This window comes from Hyperoodon ampullatus, assembly GCF_949752795.1.
Source record: "Hyperoodon ampullatus genome assembly, chromosome: 11".
Classification (NCBI taxonomy): domain Eukaryota; kingdom Metazoa; phylum Chordata; class Mammalia; order Artiodactyla; family Ziphiidae; genus Hyperoodon; species Hyperoodon ampullatus.
This window is the reverse complement of record NC_136924.1, coordinates 32874115-32900694: the sequence shown is the minus strand read 5'-3', so window position 1 is coordinate 32900694 and position 26580 is coordinate 32874115. Positions and strand designations below refer to the sequence as shown.

At 42.3% G+C, this 26580-nt stretch overlaps 1 protein-coding gene across 1 annotated transcript in view; it reads right to left on the bottom strand.

Moving 5' to 3' along the window:
• Positions 1 to 764: 764 nt before the first annotated feature.
• Positions 765 to 26580, bottom strand: part of HMGXB4 (HMG-box containing 4) — a gene marked incomplete at its 3' end in the record, with an annotated part of 29923 nt that continues 4107 nt past the window's right edge. Inside the window, exons 2-11 of the mRNA XM_079715475.1 lie at positions 25781 to 25879; positions 24984 to 25132; positions 24655 to 24733; positions 22914 to 23869; positions 8851 to 8932; positions 7843 to 7907; positions 6726 to 6831; positions 5895 to 6064; positions 1314 to 1436; positions 765 to 809 (exon numbers count right to left, since the gene is read on the bottom strand). Coding sequence (XP_079571601.1) covers positions 765 to 809; positions 1314 to 1436; positions 5895 to 6064; positions 6726 to 6831; positions 7843 to 7907; positions 8851 to 8932; positions 22914 to 23869; positions 24655 to 24733; positions 24984 to 25132; positions 25781 to 25811 — 1806 coding nt within the window. The 5' untranslated portion in view covers positions 25812 to 25879. The remainder of the gene's footprint in view (positions 810 to 1313; positions 1437 to 5894; positions 6065 to 6725; positions 6832 to 7842; positions 7908 to 8850; positions 8933 to 22913; positions 23870 to 24654; positions 24734 to 24983; positions 25133 to 25780; positions 25880 to 26580) is intronic.

The following is a 26580-nucleotide window of genomic DNA, read 5'->3' as shown; positions in this document are numbered from 1 at the left end:
AAGATACCAGCTCTTAGCTCTGCAGACCAAATGCTCTGGGTCAGCTCACAACACAGGCCATTCAACTGGTGGCACTGACAGCTTTACCCTCTCCAGGGCTCACAAATCTCCTTGGCTCCGGCTGAGGCTGCCAATGGTACCAATGAATACAATAAGTTTTGCGACACGGACACTGGTAGAGCAGGAATTGGAATGAACCCCCTACTAAGTTCACTTAAGCCATCGCAATAACTTTCAGATGGGAACGATGTTATCACTTCCCACCTAGGTCACTTCAGTTGAAAAGCTTTGTACTTTCAGTTAACTGACATCTTCCCATAATCTTTCCCATTACATTTCAGACTGTAAGACAGGTAAGGCAAATGGTCAGTGATGGGTCTGGAGGTACAACTGAGTTTGGAAAAAAATCACATTTTAGCTGACCTTAAAGCGATGCACTTGGCATCCGGAACAAGCCCCCAGCCCCCAAGTTACACTGATTTTTAAGGCAGATTTATCCACCACAGTAGAAGAAAGAATCCCAAGCCCATATTCATGCCAAGGTTTCCTCTTGGCTAAACCTTTGCCATTTCACAAAATTATTAAAAGCAAAGTAGTTACAGTCCTATGTATATATTATACATTATATATATATATATATATATATGCATATATATAAAAATTTAAAACCTACACCCAGATGCCAGTGAAGGGATCTGGAACAGTCACATATACACAAGCCAGCAACAGGCAGGATAAGGTTTCTGTCCCAGGAGTCTTTGCTGTCACAGTCCAGGCATGATGTAAGCAATGTTGTCTAGTGTGTTTGACTGAAAAACAAAGGAAAAAGGTTCAGCTGAAGAGTATTTTACCTTAGTTCCCTGAGACATATTTCTTTGTTCAAGGGAGAGAGATGAGAAAGAAAATCTAGAGTTAGAGAAAACAGGGAGAGAGAAGATGTCACGCCGTTGTCTGTTATGCTGGGAGCTTTTCTGCTGACTTCTCCCATTAATCCTAGTAAAATAGAGGAAGGAGACTCCTGTACTTTCTTTGTCTCTGGAAGAGCAAATAGGCAACACAGGAGGTGCAGTACCTTAAGGGCTACAACGCTTCTCTCCAAGGAGAGAAATCTTAGGAAATGGCGTGTTTGCTATTTCACTGAAAGCCTGGCATGCATTCAACACTCAGTGTCATGTTCCATGGGCCGACAGCCTATGGCAACGCTATATCCAGGAAGCTTTATGGGCTTGTGCTTGATAGGGCTCATTAAGGCAGGGCCTCTCTGGCTCTCAAGGGGTCTGGCCCCCCAAATCCCAGGAAACAAGAAAACTCACCAAGACCTGTTTGGGACAGCCATTCAACTCAGGTAGTTGTGTGGTCAGACACGCCAAGGGGCCAAGCGCACAGATGATGGAATCCAGAAGCACTGACAAACTGCCGGACACAGCAACCATGCCCTGAAAAGGAGAGTGTGACAGGAGAGGACTGCAGCTTGAATCACACTCCTGAGGCTCCCTCCAGGTTCTGGGTGAGTTCCTTGCACGGTTCTTTAAGTCCTGGGTGGTTCTATGAAACTTGTGGCAGAAATGGAAGGTCTCTGCTTTGATAGGAATACATTCCCAGGTTTCCTTTCTATATTCCTAATCCACTGTACCCTCTGTGAGACCTTAGGTTAGTCACTTAGGAACGGTAGGAAAAAACCCCAAAAAACCTATACTGAAAAATCGTAAAAAATGCCTCATCTATTCTGGATACCTGCTGGGAAGATGATTTGTGGAGATCATGTATGCAAAAGTATTTTTCTTATGAACTCCACAAATATAGCTCAAATGTGATAACCATGAGAATTCTACACATTAACATTTAACACAAACACACACACACTTCTCCACGTATGTGGCTTTTTGGATAGTGGATGATACCACTTTTCTGTTCTTTTTAAAATTTAACTTATAAAATGCATATTGTTTGTATCTCTGTGATTCAAAGACATAACAAATAAGATTGCTTGCTACAAATAATGCTGCCCAGCTCTTGTATAATCTGCTTCAACCAGAAGTACTGTGAGGATATGTCACCTAGGAAGGCAGCACAGAAGCGTCCTTCAGAGAATGAGCTCTGGGCTGGAGATGCGGGGTCGAGAACCTGGCTATATCCCACTCACCGAGAGGGGCAAGCGGCTTTCTATGCTGTGCCTGAAAAACACAGTACTGACAGCATCTGTAGCACGGAGCGGATTAAGTGAGACATCAAGTACCTGGGGTGGTGCCTGGCACCTGGAAGTGCTCAGAAAGTATCAATAATGATTACTACTATTACCAACATCTTCATCTCCAAAACTGCCTTTCTGGCTGCCTGCTAGGGCTTTCATTTTGGATATTTCTCAATCTCAACATACGGTAAAGAGAAATAACCTGCCCTTCCTCCTAGCATCCCTTCCTCTGCTAAAATCACCACCATTCACACATCTGCCCAGTCTCAAGGCCTTGCCACCGTTGACTTTTCTTTCCCTTCATTCTCCTTGTCCAGTGTCTCCCCCCACTTCCAAGGCAGGCAGCAAAGTGTTAAAAGCATGGACCCTGAGGTCATGCCACCAAACTCAAGGCTCTGTTTCAGCACTTATGGGCTAAACTCTAGAGAAATTTCCTTAACCTAAGCCTGTTTTTCCTTCTCTAAAATAAGGGAACACAAATTTTGTTTCACAAAGTTGCAGTGTGAATTAAAGGAAAGGATGCATGTACAGCATTCTGAACCAAAGCTGCCTGAGTGAGCATTCAACGGAAGACAGCAATTAGTAATATTATTCCATACTTTTGCCCTACAGTTAATGATAGCTAATATTTTATGTCTGACTCTCCCAATAAGCAACCTGAGAGCAGGAACCAAGTCATACTCATTTTTATATCCTTCCAATAACTACTGGGGTTCTGCACAGAGCAAGCTCTCAATAAATATTTGTTAAATTAAATTCAAATCTTTGTCATGTCTAGTCTAGATTATTGTTGTAACTTTTCCCTAATTCTGGTCTCTTTTCACTCCCAATCTAAAATAGAAGATATTCTCAGTGAAAACCAAATGAGAGCTCTGATCATTCCTCCCTACTCAAAAAATTCCGGTAGTTCCTGAGCAGTCACTTCCCTCTGTAGTTTGGGCTATGCCCTTAATATTCAGCCTTCCTCTACCTTATGCATTGGATGTTCTAGTTTTTCATCATTTTAGCAATAAACCCCTTTGGAAATAATAAAACGTTAAGTGGAACCCCAATATATAAAACAGCTAAAAGATCTGGTTAAAGTGGGAATGGGGGGTCTAGAGCCCCACTGGGTCTCTTTTGACCCATCTCTGCAGAAAACTCCAGGGCCGAGAAGCAGATGTTCTCTTGGTTTACGATGTCTCTCTCCAACATCTCCGTGATACCAAGCCCTGCTTATCCTTCCAGGTCCCGCTGGAACCCCACATCCCCTTCACAGAGCCTCTCCTGACCCCCTAACTCTCTGCTCTCGAGTGCTGCTGTAACTGCTTCAGGTGGCACAAAGCCACAGAATGAGAGCAGGCTGAGAAGTGGGGCAAGCTGTGCTTGGTCACAGCGAGTTGTGTAAACTTGTAATAACGGTCACTTAATTTCATTAGGTTTCAGGTATTCAATCTTTAAATGAGCAAACTGTATAAATCAGTGTTCCTTAAAGTGTAGTACATTTACTAATTTCAGGTGGCGTAGAGGTGAACGTTAATTATTTGATATACATCCATTTTGAGGTACATTAGAAAAAAGATTAGAGTATCTCACTTGTGATAACGAGGACATGATTGTGAAAGCATGGATAAATTTATTTAAATAAAAATACAAATAACTCAGGAGCTTGGGGTGAACATACACACACTACTATATATGACAGATAACCAACAACGACCTACTGTATAGCACAGGGAACTCTACTCAATATTCTGGGATAACCTATATGAGAAAAGAATCTAAAAAAGAAAGAATATACGTTTATGTGTAACTGAATCACTTTGCTGTGCACCTAAAACTAACACAACATTGTAAATCAACTATACCCCAATAAAATTAAAATTAAAAAAATACAAAGTAAATAACAGTATAAAGTGGTATGTGGAAATGGCAAAATTGTGAAGATATACACAAATGATTAAATTCTGGGAAAAAGTGGAGTATAGGGGGAATGGGGAATTACTGCTGATGTATATGGGGTCTCTTTCGGGGGTAATGAAAATGATCTGGAATAGACAGTAGTAATGGAGCCACAAATCTGTGAATATACTAAAAGCCACTAAATTCTACATTTTAAAAGGGTAAACTTTATGGTATGTGAATTATATTGTAATAAGACTGTTCCTTATGTTAAAAAAAAAAGGGGACTAGAGATTCTGCAACATTCTTTCCCTTTTCTGGTCAATATGTACATGTAACTCTCCCACAGCAACTGCTCACAGATGCTGGCTTGTTTTATTTGCTAATTATTTATCTATTCTATCTTTCCAATTAGACTGTAAGTTTCCTGAGGATACAAAATCATCATAATTTCTACTCCCCCCAGTTTTTGGAATAATGCCTAAGTACTCAACAAGTATTTGTTAAACTCAATGGAAACATCAGGGAAAATCTGGAATATGGAAGGTGAAAAAAACAAATCATTTAAAATTTTAACTTTTTAGGAAACATAAGAATGTCTAAATATGAAAAATAAATAAGGATCCCAGAATATTTTATTCTGGAAATATCTATATCCATTCAAATATCTGGGCCTACAAGAAAATAGCTGTTTTGACACCTACTAAATTTTGAGAAACTAGCCAAAGAACTTAGACAAAGCTTCATCTCTTGTGGCCTTTGGCATTTTATTTGTTGAATAATAATTCAACTTCCACATAAAAGCCAGTGAGTAGTTTTATATCCCTACACTGATTTCTCAGCTTAGAGATGGCTTTAGTAATTCAGACTGATTTCTTTGCTGAAATGTCCTATTAGGACCCAGTGGAAAATTGAAATACTACACTACTTACTGAGTTAGCCAGGGAGAAATATGACTAGAAATTGAATATGGTAATAGAAATGGAACATGACAGCTTTGCAGGTTAAGTGATTTTGAAATTGAAGCTTAAAAGGACACAGATCTCCTTAGGGTACATAGCACTGTATGATTCAAGTGCAGAGTAATGAAGAGCTTGAGAACCTCAATCTCCCAGTTGCTACCTACTTTCAAAGCAGTAGAGGAACACTTAATCCCCTTTACAGTCTAATCTGTCTATTAAAAACCTTGCTGGAAATGCATAGAAAAATCCAAACTCTCTTAGAAATAAAAATGATCAAAGCTTCTATGGGATTTGTACTCATTTTTCCCATTGTCTTTTTAAAAAATAAAAATGAGTTACAGGATTATCTGTCAATTGTATCTCTGTAAAACTGGGGAAAAAATAGTTACAGGGTAGTCTAATTTCCTTTTGTGCCATTGTTTCAATAGGACGGTATTAGTGTAAACTTTGAGAGCCAGTAGGTGGATTCCAAATCTCTATATGTTTCTATTACCATCTCTCTCTCTCTTTTTTTTTTTTTTTTTTGTGGTGTGCAGGCCTCTCACTGTTGTGGCCTCTCCCGTTGTGGAGCACAAGCTCCGGACGTGCAGGCTCAGTGGCCATGGCTCACGGGCCTAGCTGCTCTGCGGCATGTGGGATCTTCCAGGACCAGGGCATGAACCTGCGTCCCCTGCATCGGCAGGCGGACTCTCAACCACTGCGCCACCAGGGAAGCCCCACCATCTCTCTTCTTTATCACCGTATCCTGAGCACCTGGCATAACCCAGCATACAGTAGTTGCTCAATGAATGTATGTGGAATGAGTAAGTGGATTCAAATTACATAAGCAACTGGAGTCATGCTGCTGGCAGTGCCCTCACCTCGGTTTCCTGCAGGCGGTGTCCAATGAGGCTCAGGGACTCTCCCAACAGCTGGAGATGAGCAGCCACGTCGATGGGCTCTGTCTCAGGGGCTTTGGCTGGCGAGGCGGGTAACAGCATGGTGGTGGGTGGGGATTTCTTTTGGGGTGACAGTACTCCTGCAGAGGAAGCTGAGAACAGAGACGAAATAGAGAGAGAAAACTTGCCAATGTTCTTCCAGATTTTCCCTTTTTATGAGCTCTACCAGGCATTAACAAAATTATGGACTGTGGGCCAAATCTGGCTCATGACTTGTTTTTGTATTGGCCTGTGAACTAAGAATGATTTTAGATTTTTAAATGGTTGTTGTAGAAAAAACAAAGAGGAATACATGACAGAGAAGGCATATGGCCCTCAGACTTAAAATATTTACTCTCAGGGACTTCCCTGGTGGCACAGCAGTTAAGACTCCAAGCTCATGCAGGGGGCCCGGGTTCGATCCCTGGTCAGGAAACTAGATCCCACATGCATGCCACAACTAAGGGTTTGCATGCCGCAACTAAGGAGCCCAAGAGCTGCAACTAAGACCCAGTGCAACCGAATAAATAAATAAAATATTAAATAAAAAACAAAAAATAAAATATTTACTCTCTGGCCCTTTACAGGAAAGCTTGCTGACTTCTGACTTAACATTTTCTAATTTTTTTTGGCAACCCTTAATATTCAGTAATAATATCTGGATATCAAGATCTTCTTCTAATGTAGGCTATTCTCCCCATTTCTTAGTGAGGAAGCAAAATTCACAGTGCTCTAGGGAAAAGAATGAAAAGAGGAGAGGGATGTGGTCACTACCTTTCACTTTCATGGAACCTTCTGAGCTGGATGCTTTTCTTTTCACAGTTGTAGCTTCTGCTTTGTTCTGTTTGTGTTGCAGATACTGAGCTTTTTGCTTCCAAATCTGCAATCAGATCAGGGCAAATAAATTTAAAAGGGCAAAAGGGTAAAAGGGAAAGCAGTCATGGAAGAGGAGAATGAAGAAAAGAAAGGGAACAGTGGAGGGGAGCAGACAGAGAGTTAATGTTAACTTTTAAGCTGGAGGGTCAGTGAACAGGCTTCAGATAGCGGTGACAGTAGTATCTTAGGAGAGGACCACGAACACCCCCCAGTGCTAATGGTCACACTGCAGCATTGATTCTGTGATCACTCTAAGGTTGAAATGTAAAATCACAGAGGAAACATCTGGCTCATCCTAATGTCCATGTGGTTTAAACATTTCTTCTAACCTTCCAGTTGGAAACACCAATACTAGGATAACAATGACACGGAAAACAGAAACTAAAGATAATTGACCTGGGTGAAAAATATATGTTGTTTTCACCCAGATGAGCTGCACCTTAAAAAAGCAAGATGGTAATTCTAATGCCTAGACTACCTTCATATCATCTAATTGGAAAGTGACTGTCATTCAAATATGACTATTTATCATTGTCTTATTAGCTTTTTGACAGGAAGGTTTATTATTTGGTAATGGTTGATGAGGATGATGACCTGGAACCTACTTACCTAGTAAACATTGTCCCATGTTTTTATTATTTGCTGTGACTATCAGGTGGACCACTTTCCTCAGTTCTCAGACCACAGCTGACTAGTAGGTGTTTGTGGTCAAGGCCTCTGACTTTAGATTCTCTTTTAACACAACTCATTGCCCAAGTTACGTCATCTTTTGGCTCAAATATCAGGTTGTTGGGAAAAAATTAAGATGAGGTTAGAAGACAGCCGCCCTGCAGCTAAATCCTCATGTAGAGTGAACTGGCACCAACTACTGTATTGTCCTCTGCTAAGCCATTTTCCACTGATTTGTAATTTTTTTTTTCTATGTTCAGTGTTGTTTGGGATGGTGTGTAGGAGGACTACACATTCTGGAAGGCATAAAGCAATGAAAAGTGTGTCCATAATAAACTGTACTTACCAGTTTGTCCTTCTCTGGCAATTGCTTCCACACCTCAGCCAGTTTTTTGCTCAGTTCCCCAAAATCTAGCATAAAAGAGTAAAAAAAATAAAATAAAAAACAGAAACAACCCAAAACAGTAAAGGTTTAACCATAAACAAAACAGACGACTGATAGGAGCAAAAACTAGGAAAAGGGTCTTGAAGATCAGATTTAAGAGTCTTTCAGAAAACCAAACCAAACCCCATCACTTTCCTTGATTCTTTTCTGGAAGGAAGGGGCTGTTTTGGTGGCCGTGAGACAGGCTCAAATTCTCACGTCTACTCTCTAAGGATTTATTCCTTAAGCATCTTTCTGGTGTCTTTTAAGTTGATCCCACGGAACAGGCTTATCTACTTAAGTTAGAGAAAATATGTTATGGAGAATTTGACTAATTAAGAGATGTTAGAGTTTTACCGAATTTCTGAGAGCTCAGAGACAAAGAAGAATTTCCCTAGAGCAGCTCGGAAGCGATCTTCCAGATGTGTAATGCTGTGCTTCCACATGTAGAGCGAGGTCGTGCTTTATAAAGCACATCTGTGTCTTTCACGGTGCTTCAGTGTGCCTTACAATAACCCTGGTGAGCAGGTTGGGAAGCCAGTTCACACATTGGGCAACTGAAATGTGCAGAGGGTACGTGACTTGTCTAAGGCCTGAAGTGTAGTGTGCTTCTCACCTCACTAATTTCCATATAGAGACAAATATGAACAATATAATATGTCATCTCACTCCAACTCTATACTGAGGGCAGTTTAAGGAAAAGGTCAACTGTAGAATCTTGGAAAGAAACAACTGCATATTTATGTACTGTGCTTTATGGACGGGGTGAACTAAGACAAAATCTACAGTGACTTGCACAACTGAGGAAAGAAATGAGATTTGTGTTCTTTTCATACTATGGGAAAAAGTTTGCCTGCTGACTGGATTAACTGCACTGCTTCAGGGACACAGATGGAAAGTAAAAGCACTAAAGATGAGAAATGTTCTTACCTATGCCTGGATGGTCAGCCACAATGGTTACACGATACTCCTTACAGAACACCTGGTAGGCTGACATGTTCTTCTTTTTTGGCTAGTAGCACATAAAAATAGAACAGGGTAAGACTTAATTAGAACACAGGTTGAGCAACCTTGCATCTATGGGAACAAAACAAAAAAGATACCTGCACTTTTTCATCAAGAGTGCTAAATTACTAACCAGCTTTCCTAAACACGATAATTAATTTTTAATCTATGTTACTTATGACACAGAGATGAGTATCAGTTTTACTTTAGAAGGTAAAAACCACATGCTAAATTAATTTTAGATTTTTCAGGCTGTTGCAGCTACTTGATAATTATTTGTAAAGCTCTTCATCCTTCCTACAAATGTTACATATTTTGGTTAGAATTAAGTGCTAAGAAAATCTTTACCTCTCCTGGGGTGTCTAGTTTTCATTTTCTTTGAAAATAAGAACCACATAATTTCCCTTTGCTTTGGGGCCAGAAAATCAAGAGCTAAATTTATGTTCATATTGTTCCTCTGGTTTTGATTTCTAATCTTAAAATTTTCCTGATCCTGCTTTGACTGTCACTTGTAGTTCATCGTTATTTTATTATTCACATTCTTGTGGTCCAAGGTGAGAAGTAAATAAATAACTGAAGACAATTCTTTGGTACTTAACGTAAGACGAACCTCTTTCACTTCAACAAACTGCTTTGTACTACCTGAAATATGTTTATTCTTCACTTATGACAATTCCAAAAGCAATGCATGATTCTTGAGAAACAAAAACAAAATGAGCTTTTAAAACTAGTTCAATGAGGGATATATAAAACAAAAGATACTATATATTACTATGCATCCCATTTTACAATTATCCATAGACTCAGGAGAAAAAAGTTTTCCTACCTGAAAAGGTGCATTAGATAGCACCTGTTCAAATCTCTCATTTTGAGGATGAGAAAGGAAACTTAGAAAAATAGTGACTTCCCTGGGTCCTGCAGCTATGCCAGTTATAACACGAGAATGGCTACAACCTAGCCTGACCTCCAGGGCTATGCATTATGGGCCAAAGAAAAAAAATATGTTGTAACAGAAAAAATTACTTTTCAAAAGAAAAGGTTATCCTTTTGTAACCGTTATCTAATAAACTGAGATGTCTTCAGTCTGGCTTTCCTTACAACCTCATCTGTAAGTATCAAAACATGATGATCAGCCCTCCACTGCCTCCCAAGATAGTCTTTTCTGGTCCTGCGTTATAATGACATGAACGGTTGGTTGGTGCTTTAAAAGCTACCGGAAACTTCTGTTTGCCTCAAGAATCTGATTTTACAACTAAAACCAACAAACAACACAGTCCTGTCTCGTGACTTCAGATTTGCACCTTGTTTTTAAATGAAGCCTGATCACACACTTTATTCACCTTAGTTCTTTTTTTAAAAAAACATTTATTTTATTTATTTTTGGCTGCATTGGGTCTTCGTTGCTGCACATGGGCTTTCTCTAGTTGTGGTGAGTGGGGGCTACTCTTCATTGCGGTGCGCGGGCTTCTCACTGCAGTGGCTTCTCTTGCTGCGGAGCATGGGCTCAAGATGTGCAGGCAAAAGTAGTTGTGGCACATGGGCTCAGTAGTTGTGGCTCGCGGGCTCTAGCGCGCAGGCTCAGTAGTTGTGGCGCACAGGCTTAGCTGCTCCACGGCATGTGGGATCTTCTTGGGACAGGGCTTGAACCCGTGTCCCCTGAACTGGCAGGTGGATTCTTAACCACTGCATAACCAGGGAAGCCCTTACCTTAGTTCTTAATGTTCTTTTCATAAAACAACTATCCTCAAAGGCCAAAGACTAGCCAAAACTTATGACAGTAAAAAAGCTGTGTGATGGCTCAGACTTTAATTCCAAAAGGAATTCTGAACCATTTTTGAAGAATGGAGGGCTTCCCTGGTGGCGCAGTGGTTGAGAGTCTGCCTGCTGATGCAGGGGACACGGGTTCGTGCTCTGGTCCGGGAAGATCCCACATGCCACGGAGCGGCTGGGCCCGTGAGCCATGGCCGCTAAGCCTGCGCGTCGGAGCCTGTGCTCCGCAACGGGAGAGGCCACAACAGTGAGAGGCCCGTGTACCGCAAAAACAAAACAAAACAAAACAAAAAACAAAGAATGGAAACAACCCTGAAACGTCTTCCAAAGTAAACTGCTTTGAATGAGATAGCACTTCTTTGGCTATGAAAATTATGCCATGTTTGCTATAAATTTAGCTTCAAAAATTTTAGACTAATCTTTTAAAAACAGCTTATTCATAGGCCTGACATTTGGCCATAAAATAAAACTTGCAAGGAGTTTTAACAATGTTTTCTCAAACATGATATAAGACTATGAAAAGTCAATGCTCTCTATTCCACAAGGCTATCTACAGCTATAACATAAAATTGAAACTACCTTTACAAAATTAATCGCTACTCTTACCCAATATGTTAGATCCAAATCCACATAGTGAAGAAAGGGGTTTGTCTCATAACTCTTATAAAGGACTTTATTCAATTATGTAGAAAATATACCAGCATTTATTGAGTATCTGTACTGGGTACAGTGAGTAGTTAAGAGGATGAGCTTTTGGAGCCCAGATCTTATTCTAAGGCAGTCAAGCAGCATAAAATAGTGGAAAACATATGAAACGTAAAGTTTAAAGGCCCACCATTTTTTCTCACCATTTTAGCTTCACCTTATACTAATTATTTGATCCTGAATAAAACGCATGAGAAGTGGATTGCTCTCTGACATGTGATATTTAAAAATATATATATATCTTGTTATTTACTTATTTGGCTGCGTCGGGTCTTAGTTGCAGCACGCGGGATCTTCACTGCTATGTGCGGGATCCTCGTGGCGGCATGTGGGATCTTTTAGTGGTGGCATGCAGGATCTTTAGCTGCGGCATGTGGGGATCTAGTTCCCTGACCAGGGATCAAACCCAGACACCGTGCATTGGGAATGCGGAGTCTTAGCCACTGGACCACCAGGGAAGTCCCCTGACATGTGATATTAAAAGTATTTCAATGGCAAAGAAGGAAAAACAGAGACTAAAAAGAAGGAGACTGCAAAGGAAAGAGAAAAAAAGTAACCCACCAAAGTATTCTGCCATTCATTTCTTAATAAATATTTACTGAGCATCCACTATGTGCCAGACATTGGGAATACAGCCAAGAACCAGACACATAACCTAACAGAAAAGACAGGTAAATATGTCATAATAAAATACGACAATATTATAGGGAAACTACTGGGTGTTACAGGAACATGTATTAGGAGCACCTCACAAATTAGGAAATCAAAGAAAGCCTCTGGAGGAAGTGATGGTAAACGTACATTGGAAAGCTGGGTGGAATCAGCCAGGTGAAGAGTGGTTACGGGTGTTCTAGGCTCTTAGAGTGGTAACACTCACCAGAGAGAGAAGTAGGAGATGATCTCAGAGAAGCAGGGAGTGCTTAGAGATGGATGCCTTGTAACCTGTATTAAAGAGTATGGACTCCACCGGAAAGAAGTGATGCAACTATGTTCAGCAGGAAGTCACAGGGTCAGGTTGCACGTTAGGACCATGGAGAATGGACTGGAGCAGAGCAACCGCGGAGGCAGGAAGCCCGATGGGGGCTGGGGGGCTGCTGCAGGAGTGCCCGAGAGGGATGATGAAGGCCTACAGACAAGGCACTGGGGCTGGAGAAAGGCAGATACATTGAAAGGGAGGGAGAAGGGACAGGATTTATCAGAGACAATGTGAAAAAAGGGAAAGAGCCTGGGCTTTGGAGGCCGACAGAGCTAGGTTAGAATCCTGACCATACTATTTACTAGTTACACAAGCGGCTTCATTTCCCTGAGCTTTAGTTTCCCTGTCAGTAAAACTTGGATAATACCATTCCCAGAGGTGGGAATTAATCAGCGTTTGGCGCTTCAGTAGTAGGTACTCAGTCAAGTTACTTCTGTGGTAGGCAGAACTCCAAGATGGCGCTCAGGATTTCGGCCTCCTGGTGGACACACCCCGTAAAATGCCCTCCCCTTGACTGTGGGCAGGACTGGTGAATACGATGGGGCATCACTCCCGTGATCATATTATGTTATATGGCAGAAGGGAATGTGCAGATGTAATTAAGGTCCCTAAGTGAGCTGAATCTGAGTGAATCCAACGGGAGATTATCCTGAGTGGGCCTGACCTTATCCAGTGAGCCCTTAAAAGAGGTGAGACCCAACAGGAGACACTCTCCTGTTGTTGGCCTTGAACCTGAAGACAACAAGTTGCCATGAGTTTTACAATTGCAAGGACCTGAATGCTGTCAACAACCTGGAAGAGGACCTCTAGCCTCAGCTAAGGACCCAGTTCTAGCCAAAACCTGGATTCAGTCTTGTGAGAGATGAGCAGAGAAGCCAGTGGAGCCCTATCTGGACTTCTGATCTGCAGAACTGTGAGCTAATGGATGGATATTGTTTTAAACTGCTCAATTTGTGGTAATTTGTTATGCCACGATAGGAAAGTTCCTTTCTATTCCCTCTGTATTTTTCAAAATAGAAGTTGTAGCATCCAAAAAGCGAATACAAGATTTTTTAAAAATAGAAATTCTGGTGAGGGAGGATAGAGTGAAATCTTCTGACCTAAATCAGACAAAGAAAATAGCAGCAAGGCCTTTACTTTAAACTTTCATTTCAGTAGTAAAGGTCCTATTTTTAGTATTCTTCTGGTGAAGTTAGTCATGTTCAGAGATGCTACACAAGTGAGTTCTGGGTGCTGCATCCCCTTTATTAATTTAGTAGCAGCCTCATATCCCCAAATGCTCTAAGTGATCTAATCCTTTCAAATCCCCCTTTACTGGGCCCAAGATAAAATGAGGTTGCATTACAAAGAAAGGCATGAGTTCATATAAGTTCTGTTTGGCTGTGAGAGAGAGACGGAGAGAGGGAGATATGGATTGATTAGTCTGTGTGATTCTGCTCTAAGAACCCATTCCTTGGAGTGTGTGTGACAGCATGAGATCTGCTTTCCCCAGATAGTTCCTGTATGTCTCCCTCAGTGTGTGTAACTCACTGCCCAAGTGTAATTCTGATGTTTGGAGCTGACATAGTTTAAAAAATAAAATTATGGCTCTTTAACATATACCAATGACTTCACCTGGTGAAGAGAGTAAAATCCAGGTGCACTAGGCTGACACTCTGTTGGACTGAGCAACTGCTGGCCTTCATTGTGGATCCTTCCTAAGGGATTTTCAAGGGAAACTCTGACAATTTTCACCTTATGTGCTGACCTTAGAACCTAACCATTGTGCTCTAAGATGCAACTCAGGCCTGTGGATCCAAAGTTTGGAATTTGAACTTAAGGGTTAAATTTTTTCCAGGGAACAGACATTTTTCTACATTAATAGTTAGAAATAACACAAATAATGGATGATCTCGAGACATCAAAATATTTCCAAGTGACTCTAAATGCAAGGCTAGTAACTGCACCCTAGACTTTCTAGTGCAAGAAAACAGTATGGCCAGTGAATCACAGTAGTTACATCTAGAATAACATGGGCTCTCCTTTAACAAAATGTTAATATTTTAAAAACTTGGATACTTTATTACTAGCAAATGACTAGCAACAAATCCACTTAAGTGTGACTCACAAAGTTGTAATTCAGCCAGAACCTCTTTTTAAATGTTTGAGGATACGTGTCACAATATCAAGATCTTCTAAGAGCAACTTTTTTTTTTTTTTTTTTTTTTTTTTTGCAGTACGCGGGCCTCTCACCGTTGTGGCCTCTCCCGTTGCGGAGCACAGGCTCCAGACGTGCAGGCTCAGCGGCCATGGCTCACGGGCCCAGCCGCTCCGCGGCACGTGGGATCTTCCCGGACCGGGGCACGAACCCGTGTCCCCTGCATTGGCAGGCGGACTCTCAACCACTGCGCCACCAAGGAAGCCCTAAGAGCAACTTCTTAATGGCCTGTTTAAAGCAGTCACGCTGAATTCTTTGAGATCATAGAACTCTTTGAGAAACTCTGATAGAAATCCCTCTTCAAGCCCATCTATGAACCTATAGCTTAGGTTTAAGAACCTATTTTAAAGGATAAAACATCTGGGAATTCAGGCAAAACATCATTTATGAATCTTCAAAATAAAACCTGGCTTTCTTCTGCTGATGACAGGAACCCAGTCTCTTCACTGATGTCAATACTATGCAGGAGACACTGTTACCAAGGCTTCACCTATAGAGACTCATTTAACCCGCCCAGCAACCCGACGAGGTAAGTTCCATCATTCCTGCCATTTTAAAGATGAGAAACAGATCCAGAGTCATTTACCCAGGGAGTGGCAGGGCCACTGTCTGATGCTCTTCTGGACTAACTTGACTCAGATCCCTAAATGCGATCTGGCTAAAGGAAAGGGTGACAGAGAAGTAAAGGTTTCACGCCAAAGCTTTTATTTTAACCTTTCTGAATGGGGATCTATTTCTGCTCTCTCTCATAATACACCACTGAATATAATTTAAACATTCTTTCTGGGTCCTGTAATCAGAAAAATCTGGGTTCAAATTCCTGTGCTGCCACTAAACAGGTGTGCATCCTGGGGCAGGTTATTTCACTTTGAGCTTATTTCTGTGAAATGGACAGGATGATACCTACATCTCATTGGGTTCCTGTGAAAATTCACCAATATACCATAGATAAAAAACTTAGTGCAGTGCTTAGAACATATGAACAACTCAGTAAGTATAGCTATTATTATTATTATTATTATATATTTTTTGGCGGTACACGGGCCTCTCACTTTTGTGGCCTCTCCCGTTGCGGAGCACAGGCTCCAGACGCGCAGGCTCAGCGGCCATGGCTCACCGGCCCAGCCGCTCCACGGCATGTGGGATCTTTCTGGGACCGGGGCACGAACCCGTGTCCCCTGCATCGGCAGGCAGGCTCTCAACCACTGCGCCACCAGGGAAGCCCTCTTATTATTGTAATTTACTAACGCCCCCCTCCTGCCTTCCACATGGTTACTTTTAACCTTCTGCTGGCTGGACCTCCTGTGGTTCTCTGAACATCCTATGCCCTCTTGGGCCGTCACATGCATTTTCACTCCCTGACTGGAATACCTATTTGGCCTTAAGTTTCGGTTCAGGGCTGCCTCCCCCTGAAAGCTTCTTGGACACCCACAGGCTTTCCCTGGCACTCTGCACCCACCTCTGCTGAGGTTCAACACTCTGAATGCTTTCCAACCCCTTACTACACCCGGAGCTCTTTGAGAGCTAACACTGTACCTGATTCAGTGCCTGGCACAATGTAAGTGCAGAATAAATATGTACTGAATGCATAACAAAGTCTCAGAATTGTGTGTGAAAAGGTCAGTACGCACATTCGTGTTATCTTGTCTGCTTTTCACAACACCCTCGTAGGTGAAGTTCTACGAAGAAAACAAGAGTCAGAGTGGTCCCCTGACTCCCCTCCAGCTGATGTTCCTTTCCCCAGTGCCCACGACGTGCTCCAAGGAGCTGTAGGAAACTTGCTCTATAACATCTGCTTTTGGTCCTTAGAGACCCTGTTTTCTTTCTGGTTCTTAACTGCTTTCCAAATAGGTGATAGCTACAGAGTTTGCTTCCTAAAAGGTGGATGTTAATATTAAAAAGCAAAAGAAAACATAAACAAAACCATAAAAGCAGAGCCCCTTTGCTTAGTCGAATATGCGAAATGAGTGGTTGAAAAAAAAACTTTTAAAAAGATGTTTTCAAGTACATTTTATGCTTCTGAAGAACGTGGGATGAAAGCAACAGTCGCTGTTAACAGCAGCTACTGACTGAGCCCTGCCCTGTGCCAAGCGTGCTACATGTACACCTAATTTAATCTAAGTAACCCCATTTCACAAGTGAGCAGAGAAATGAGGAAGCAATCTCAAGAGAACAAGGCTAGTAAGTAGCAGCAAGAACAGCAACCAAGTCTGCTGAACTCGAGTCCAAGCTTTCAGCCCCTTCATTTCAACATCTGTATGCCTCCACAGGACAAATCTCAGACACCAGTGCACCATGTCAGTCTCCCTTACCCTAGAACCTACTTTTAGCTTTGTCAAAGATTGGTAGTGGCACCGGGTAACCATTTCTTAAGTTTTAGAAAGGCATGCGCTACAGTGGAAAGAGTACAGCCTTGGGGTTAAAGAACCTATTTTAAAATTCTGGCTCCATGTCTTTTCTTCTCAGCCTCCTCCTCTGTGAAAGGGGGCTAACAATACCTGTCAGTCAAGACCCCTATGTGTGCAAAAATGCCTCAGAGAGCCTGGCACACAGCAGGCTCTCAGAGATGGTACCTCCTGATTTGTACCACTTATCGCTACTGTTACTGAGCTTCAGTCTTACCAGAGGGAGAATTTATGTAACACCATGACAAGTCTAGTTATCTCTCAGAATTTAACTTTTTTTAAAATTTATTTATTTTGGCTGTGTTGGGTCTTCGTTTCTGTGCAAGGGCTTTCTCTAGTTGTGGCGAGCAGGGGCCACTCTTCATCGCGGTGCGCGGGACTCTCACTCTCGCGGCCTCTCTTGTTGAGGAGCACAGGCTCCAGACGCGCAGGCTCAGCAGTTGTGGCTCACGGGCCCAGCTGCTCCACGGCATGTGGGATTCTCCCAGACCAGGGCTCGAACCCGTGTCCCCTGCACTAGCAGGCAGACTCTCAACCACTGCGCCACCAGGGAAGCCCTATCTCTCAGAATTTAGTTTATTAGTAGATCAACAGCAATGTCTGAGTGTGCCAGGCACTAGGCCACTGGGCCAGGCTTCGTTTGCTTAGAGGAAATGAGAACATTCTGGAAACATACAGGTAAGTGAAGGCATTCCTCTGAAGTGGCAACATCACAGATTTTAGTTTGAGTGGTAGTGAATGGGCTTTTACTGATTTAGTAAAACCAAAAGTAAGGCATTTCTGAAATGTTACCATATCCTGCTCCTCCAGTATAAACCAAAAGATCCCCACTCCAACAGGATGGTCTTAAAGGGGAAACGATGCATCAAGGTATCACCATATGATTTCTCTCTCCTCCTGGAAAGCACGATTCAACAACAAAGAAACAAACAGGCAAACAGAAAAGCTAAAAAAACACTCCCTAAATGAAACTCCACACTGAAAGTGTCACCATTCACAAGGGAGATAGTCCAATCTCCCTTCTTTGTATCAGTCAAAATTCTCCAGGAAGAGTCCCCCCCTGCTGCCTTTGCTTCTCACTCTCGTGTGAACTCTGCCAACATGGCTTCCATTCTCCCCACTACACCTGAACTCCTGTCTTCTCAAGCGTGAGACCAATCTGTTCTTGAAACTGTCTTCCTCCCTCTGCAATGCTAAGCCCTCTCAGTGTCTCCTCCAGCACCACGGCCCCTCTTCCCTGTCCAGTAACCTCGTGTGTGCGCTACACGATTCCACTCTGGGCTGTATGACCTCCCATCCACTCACACGTTTCATTTACTGCCTGTGAATACCCAACTTGTAACCCTGGTTTCAGGTGGTCCACTGAACTCTAGGTCTCCCATTTCCACGGCTCCCTGGAAAGTCTACTGAGATGATGGCTGTAAAAACTAACATGTATTGAATGTTATTTAGCTAATGTGCCGAACACTGTGCAAAGCCAAGGTTCCCAAACTTTGTTGGTTCATGGTTCCTGTGTGGGTCTTCATGTGGTACGTGCTTTTTATCACAGCAATCACTGAAAGGAATGGAACATAAAAAGACGTTGAAACTGTGAATTACTTTGTGCTAGTAGTTCACAAGGTACCTGACAGATGGCAAGTATGACTGCTTCTCCTGAAATTTTAATGCTGAAAAAATCTAGTGGTGCCATTGTGAGTCTGCTGGGGCGCCCCAGAGGGCCTTGGCACACCGAGGCCCTGAACACCTTTCCATGTATTACCTCACTGAACCCTTAACAACCCTACCAGGTAGGTCTACCATCATCCCCACTTGTAGATGGAGAAGTCATGCAACTTGTCCAACATCGCATAGCTTCGGAGTGGTAGAGCCAGGAATGGAGCCCAAGGGGTCTGGCTCCATAGCCACGCTCTTAACCATTTAGCTATGCTGAATCTCTAGATGCTTATATCCTGGAATCTAAACCTAACTTTTCTTCTTCTCCCAAACTAGCCATTCTCTTGCTTCTCTATTTTCATTGCAGTCTTGGTCACAGATTCTAGGGTAGAAAGGGCACACAGAGGCCTCCTGCATTTCCACCAGTGGGCTCTCTGTGTGTGCTCACTGCAGGCTGAGGGAATGCTATTCCTGAAACCTTCCTTTCTATCTCTAGGTGGACTTTCAGATACTATTTTATTTTTTATTTTTTGGCCGCACTGCTAGGATTGCAGGATCTTAGTTCCCCAGCCAGGGATTGAACCCGTGCCCGTTGCAGTGGAAGCGCAGAGTCCTAACCACTGGACTGCCAGGGAATTCCCTCAGATGGTTCTTTTTTTATACTGAAACAAAACCCAGGATTTAAAAAATTTCTTTCTTTATTTTTTTGGAAAGGATCTTTTTTAAAGCTCCATGGAAATTTTCATGCACAGGTCAGGTTTAAAAAACATGGTGTATGTCCCATAAATAATCTGTTGGCTAAATAAATGATTACATTCAAAGTATCAGGTTTCAGGTTTGGACAGTCACAGTCCAGTACTGATTCACAGTAAGATTTTTTGCTATAAACTGAAATTCACTTTTCACTAGCAACTGCTAGCTGCATGGGGGAATTATAAATAAGTCCCTACCCTTGAGGAGATGATAATTTTAGCTTGCGAGGCATCCAGGTTCAAAACTTTAAGGGACATTTATATGCTCCTTTATGTTTCTGGCTCCCCAGAGCCAAGCCCAGCCGCCAGATCTTGTCAGTCTTTTCTTCAGAGTCTTTCTTGAATCTGTCTCTTCAATTTTATTTCTATCAGGCTTTCATTACTGACCTCCGACTATAATAACCTCCTGGGTGATCTGCCACAAGTCTCTCCTCGCTCTAAGTCACCAGGTATAGCTTCATCATTTTATTCTTAAATTATCATTTACAGCGTATTTAAACTCTGCTCATAACCCCAAAGTACCCATGGCCAAATCCCTTACTTTGGCATTCAAGATTCTTCACCATTTGCTTACAACCTACCTTTTCGATGCTATGTTTTATCCACATGTTCATTCATTTGACATGTGTCACAAAATGCTTACCAAGGACACTGAGGAGTTGAAGGTAATAACATCAAGGTGGCTAAGCGTCCCTAAGGAGCTAAAACGCCCTCAAGGAGTCTTCAGTAGGGGAAATCGAATGTATACAAAGACGAATCCAATATAAGGAAGACAACAAGTGCAGTAAGTTCCCATAGCAAGGGTGTTATGGGAATTCAGAAGTTAATTATAACTGGAGAGTCAGGATGTCTTAGAGGAGGTGGCATTTGACTGCATTTTGAAGGGAAGGCAGGGCTTCAATATGTGAAGGAGAAAAAACAAGGGGAAGAAGGTCACTGCAAAATACCATCTAAGGCGTGGAGCTAAGACGGTACGGAACAAGTCTGGTTCCCACACAGTACACACAAAGCAGACTAATAGGAGCTAAGGCTGAAAAGGGAAGTTTCGGGCTAAATTACAATTATGAATGCTTGGTCAAGGGTTTGGACTTTGATATTTATTCATTCACGAAGTATTTACTGACTTTCTACGATGGGCCAGACTGTGGGTTATGTACCAGGGACAGAGTAGACAGCAAGACAGACATGATCCCGGTCCTCCTGAAGCTTATGGGTCTAACATAAAGGCAGTAAGGATCCACTGAGGATGTTGAGCAGACAACTGTCATCATCAAAGTGGTCCTTAAGTTCATTCCGGCATCAGAGTAAGATGAATTGCATGGGGGAGGGGGCCATTTATTACTACATTAAGTAGTAATGAACTTAATGAGAGGGATGAGGGAGGGATGAGGCAGTGGTGATAGAGGGCATAAGGGTGTGGAAGTTATTAAAGAGGAAGAGTATCAGGCTCAACAGCTGAGTGGAAATAGTGGAGGGTGTGGGCAGGGAAGAGGGAAATGTAAAAGTCAACCATAAGGTTGGAGAAAAATCAGAACAGTGGTTGGTTTTAGGGGTGGGGATTGACTGAAAAAGGGTATGAGGAACATCACTGGGTATCTGTGATGAGGGTAATATCTGTATCTTGATAGAGGTTTGGACACAGAGGTGTGTGAACTTATCAAAACTCATCAGGTGGTATACTTAACATCTGTGCATTTTACCATATGTGAATTTTACCTAAAAAAAGCCCAGAAAACAAGTATTGAGCTGAAGTTAATGATATGCAAGCTGAAGTGTTTAGGGGTATGTATATGATACCTACAACTTACTTTAAGATACATTAACAAAGATAAGATGGATTGATGGATGGATGGATGGATGATAAAGCAAACAGCAAAATGTTAACTGAAGAATCTCAATGGGTGGCATATGGTATTCACTGTACAATTCCTTCAATGCTTTTTGTTTGAAAAATTTCATAATGAAGTACTGAGAAAAATAATCAGCATATAGTTTTTAGTTTGGATTGACTGGTAGGACATGCGGACTACAGAAGGAGATGGAGGAGGAGATGCATGTTTAAGGGTCTGGATGATAAGCTCCATTAGTGACACATGGCTCTGAGGTAGCCTAGGCATCCAGGAAGAAATATTTATCACACAGTTGGAAACATAGGACTAGAGTTCAGCTGTTTTACTATGTTGCTTCCTAAACATCTCTCTGCCTCCATGTGTTCCCTTCTGCTGACCTTTTTCTTCTTTAGAGCTTTCTCTGACCACCCTGCCCTCCTCACATTTAGCACTGTAAGATTAGTTTACGGCATTATCATGTATCACTAGAATGGAAGTTCTTGGAATAAATAGTCTCTTATACAGGATATGTACTATTTCATGAAACAATTTTGGAATAAACAATGAATAAAACCCACCCTAGTATTGGACTGTTCAGTTCTTGATGCTCACACTGATTCTTAGCTCAGAAGGTACAGTTTAAAAAAAAAAAAGATACAGCTTTTTCTTTCTGATCTGTATACTTGCTTAAAAGGCACTCCTACTAGTGGAGAAAATCACTTGTGCCTCAATTATAGACTGAAATGAAATCGCCAATCCCATACTCTTAATATATTTGCTTTTCTCTTTCTTAGCTGCCTTTCTTTCAGATTTTACCTGACATTTAACTTTGCAGAGCAAAGGAAGAGAATGGTTGTCCTTAGGTGGCAAAACTATGATTTTTTTTCTTTCTACTATTCTGAATTTCTAAATTTCTAGAAAAATAATATGTTACTTTGGTAATCAGGGGAAAAAGTTTATCTTTTAAAGGAAACCTGTAATGACACAGTCATCAGCCCCTGTACTGTAGTACAACTGCTAGAAAATTTCTTGAGTTGTGAGAAAGAAATCAAACCAAGGCGGCTGATTTCTCATTCCCGTCTCCTCAACAACAGTGAGCTCACTGAGGTCAAGAGCTGTGTCCTCCTGCCCCTCTTTCCACCTCTTAACTCCTATGGTAGCACTGGGCTTGGCACACAGGAAGCACTCAAATGGTGAGAGCACACACCTTTGACACTAAAAAGAATACCAGAAAGTAGCCAACACCAGTTAGTGGGAAACAGTTAGCTTATTTTGTTAACTGGTCATCATTCTATTTTTTTTTCATCATTCTAATTTTGAAAATCTATTTTTCACAATGAACTCACAGAATGAATACGTTTTTATATCTCTCAACTGCCTCAGCCAGACAGCGCTGCTGAGTGAAAGAAACTGGGTTTGGCTCCTTCTGTGAATTTTAAGGGCCAGTTAGAATAAGCCTCTGTATTTCTAAACCTATGCTTGGCACGGTGGGAGAACAACTCTATCAAGAAAACCCATGAATAATTAAGGTCGCTCCTATTTTTGTACCATTGGTAATACTTTCTACTTTATATCATTCCAGCAGGTTTACCTTGCTACATTCCCAGTGGTTCATCTGCTTAATTCCAAGTCCACTTACTACTGTCAAGGAAAAACCTGCTTCACCTCTTACCCCGCATCATACTTTAAAAAATGCCTTACCTTTTCTCCTCTGTCCCTCTCTCTGTCCTTCTCCTCTCTCTTCTTTTTTTTCTCACTGTGCCCATCTGTGTGGAGGCCAGGAAGTGGCGGAGGAGGGGCGGCTGCTCCAGTGTACGGGATGCTGGCAGGAGGGCCGGGCGGCGCTGGGACCTCTCCCACTGCTGCAGCGGGAAGTCCTGAACTTCTCTTGGACTTGGAGTGTCGCTTCTCTTTATGCTTCTCCTTGTCCTTCTTCTTCTTGCTCTTCTTTGACTTCTTTTTCTTCTTGATTTCCCGGTAAGAATCATCGATCACTAACTCCCCAGCCTCTAGCTCCCCGCCAGAGGAGGAGTCTGATTCTACTAGAATAGGTTCAAGCCCTGAAAGATCGAGGTTACCACTGTGGGATTCTGGGAACTGGGAGGCATCAGACCCACAGCCTTCAGGGCCAGGAGATGAACGTGAGTCTGAGGATGACTTGTGTTTCTTCCGGGCTGTTTTCAGAAAGCTCTGTAACTCATGTCCTAGGAGTAAAGCACCTTGCTCATCCCGAGCTGACTTCTTAGAGGACTTTTTCACAGACGCTTGTTGAGAGGGGTACTGAAAAGACTCCTCATCAACTGAGCTGCTTCCCTTCTCCTTTGGTGAGAGAATAAGTTTCATCTTTAACCCATCAGGCTCACGAAGGGTCAGCGTCTCTGTGTTCACATAGAGCGGCTTCATTTTTTTGGATTTGTGGGAACCACCATCCTCCAGGGATAGCTCCCCACTGCTTCCACTGACTTTCTTCCTGTGGTGTTCCTTTTTACTCTCTGAATGGCTTGAAGAACTGGAGGACTTTTCTCCTGTCTTTTTGGAAGGCTTGGTGCCTGTTGCCAGAGGGGAAGTGATCGCTTTCAACAGGTCCATAGCTGTATCAGCAGACTGCGGGCTAGACTTTTTCTTTTTCTTCTGTGACGACTCCAAAGACGAAATATCTAGAAATAATCAAGAGAAGTAATTGTCCATTTGACAAAGCAACTTCCAGCAAGTTTCCTCTCTCACCAGAAACACCCAACTAAGATGAGGAAGAGGCTAACAGGAATGACTGGAAGGGAGGCCCTTCAACTGATTCCAAACATTCAGAGATGATGCTCATGTGCTTCTTGGCTTGGTAGATTCTGCCTCTGACCCTGGAGACAGTTCTTGCCACTCAAGTTGTTTATCTTCACTGAGTCTTCACAAGCAACCAAAGAGAGCATACCCAGAAGAATGGACCATAGCTGCAGGATTACGAGTAGTTACAATTTAGATTACACTGAAGACAAGGCATCATTTGTTCCTGTGTTCAGGACAAATCCATTCTAGGAAAGAGTTAGTCTTGTCAGCTATGTGCATAATATAGCTATGAAAAACTGGTCTTGTGAGTGGATACGCGCTGGATTGAGAAGTAACCCACAGGTGCAGGCCAGAGGGCCCAGGACTACATATGGCAAAAGGGATGCTAGACAGCAATGGGCACAAGATAAGTGGATGATTGAGGGGAGAAGGAACCTGGTACCTGGTGTATCACAAATGAAGACTGTTCTTCTATGCTGAATCCTCCAAAATACCAGCCCTCCACCTCTCTCCTCCTTCACACTGGTTTATCGGCACTCAGAACAAGAACCACTGTCCTGTTAAATAGGCCACTGAGTCAGCAACATCTGGATCCCTTTCCCCTACCCCGACTCCAAGAACCAGTGATGTGTTTCTCCCGCCTGGTGCCCCTTCCCATCCTTACCTCCATAGTAGTAATCATCAGAGGAGTGCTTCCTCTTTTTCTTGTGCGTGTCCGTCCCCAAGAAGTAAAGTTCACTATCCTAGAATTAGAGAGGAAGAAGAGTTGAGCAATGGATAAGATGAGGAGGCAAAGGCAGTTTGGAACCAATGTTGTTTTCTGATGATTTGACTTTGGAAAATAAAGTAAAACACAGGAAATAGTGGAAATAGATGTGAATGATGTTTATTTTTCTTTTTAAGTGTTTTTCAAAGAAACCTCTTTCTTCAAATACTAGGAAACATGATACGAAATAGTTTAAAACTTTCCTAATTCAAATGTTTAGAATTTACCTTTAACTTCTTCTTGGAAGAATTCCTGACCTGAGCAGCGATTTCTTCCTCTTCCCTTAAAAAATCTTTGTAAGAACGTTTCTTTTCTCGTTGGCTTCGGCCAGCAGCTAGCCCTATGTCCTCAAAGCTGTGATCACCATCAAAGCAATCTGAGAAGCACAGGTTCATTTGGGAAAGGAAATGAGAAAGTCAAGTAAGTCACAACCAAATCACCACATATGAAATGCAATAGTCCCTTCACTTCCAAATTAGAATCATGTTATTTGGTAAGTCCACTGGAACACAGGGCTAGATCCAAGGGGACAAGAATATGTCTTGATGACTTGGCTGCAAATACAGGAATCAAACATGAAGAAACAATGCTTCCACGCTATGCAAAGGCCCAAGGTGCATCCTTAGACATGGTTTCTTAGTTGTGATTTGGCAGGTGGACACAGACTTGCAGAGGTAAGGCTGAAAAGAATAAGGATTCATGTGCTGTGCTGCTCTGTGGGTGTCCACTGTGTGATTCCTATCCTCAGACTCCTGCACACTGGAGCTGGCAAGGACCACGAGTGCTGCAGGGGATCACCCCAATAGACTACAGAGACTTATGGTTCAGACTCTTGTGTTGGAACCCTGTCCTGGTTTTCATTTCCATGGGCCCAGTCTGGGGATGACGTGGAGTTTTACTAGTGCTCTGGATCATCACTTGGGAGTCCAGGCTGTGATGGCCAGTCCTGGTCTCTATGTCCATGGGCTGCAAGGATTGAAGAGGACACCCCCTTTGGAATGCTTCTCAGGTTAAGGGGTCATACCTTCTTTCTTCATGGAGTCATCATAAGCCATGGCGGTCCTGCCGGGCCTTTGAGAATGGGTCCCTGTGTCCAGGCTCCTTCCCGTCTACAGGACCAGGTCTGAGAAACAAAGAAGGAAAACCCTCCTGTAATGCGAAATCACTGTGGAGAAGCAACCTTCCAGATGGAAATGCGTAGTGATCCAAGGGCAGACTGGAAGGGCAGCAAGGAATAAAGGAGTGTCTTGTCACCTCCTCTTTCTGTTTGTAAATATACTAGGGATGAAGCTGTAGGAAGTGCATTAGGCTTAATTTGATTTGATTCATGAATTAAAGCTGTTGTTTGGGGAAGTATATAAAACATCTCCCATATAAAAAAAATACTTCAAGATTAATGAGAACTTCTGACATGCCAACAGGTCTGACAACACTGACACAGGGTGAAAACCGACATTAAGTCAGAGGGATAGGTTCAATTACGGTTACAAAATGCACAGATAAAGCAGGATGCAGAGGAAGACAGGTTATACCATGCATTCGAGACCACAAAATCCTACCATTTGAATCGGTGAAAGGCTAAAATCTATTGTATTGCAATTTAAACAGAACTGATGAGAACATGAAGATCTTGAGAGCATAATTCTTTGGTGTGCATTTTGTTGGGCTCCCTGAATTTGCTCAAAATCAGAGAAGTGTAAAAGTAGGCATGCTTCTTATATTAGTTGCCCACAGAACAGCTTTCAACGTTATCAAGCCTTTCTTAAAGGCTATAGGTGAAAATAAGGAGGAATTGTCATCTGTCCACTGGTGATGAAATTTTTA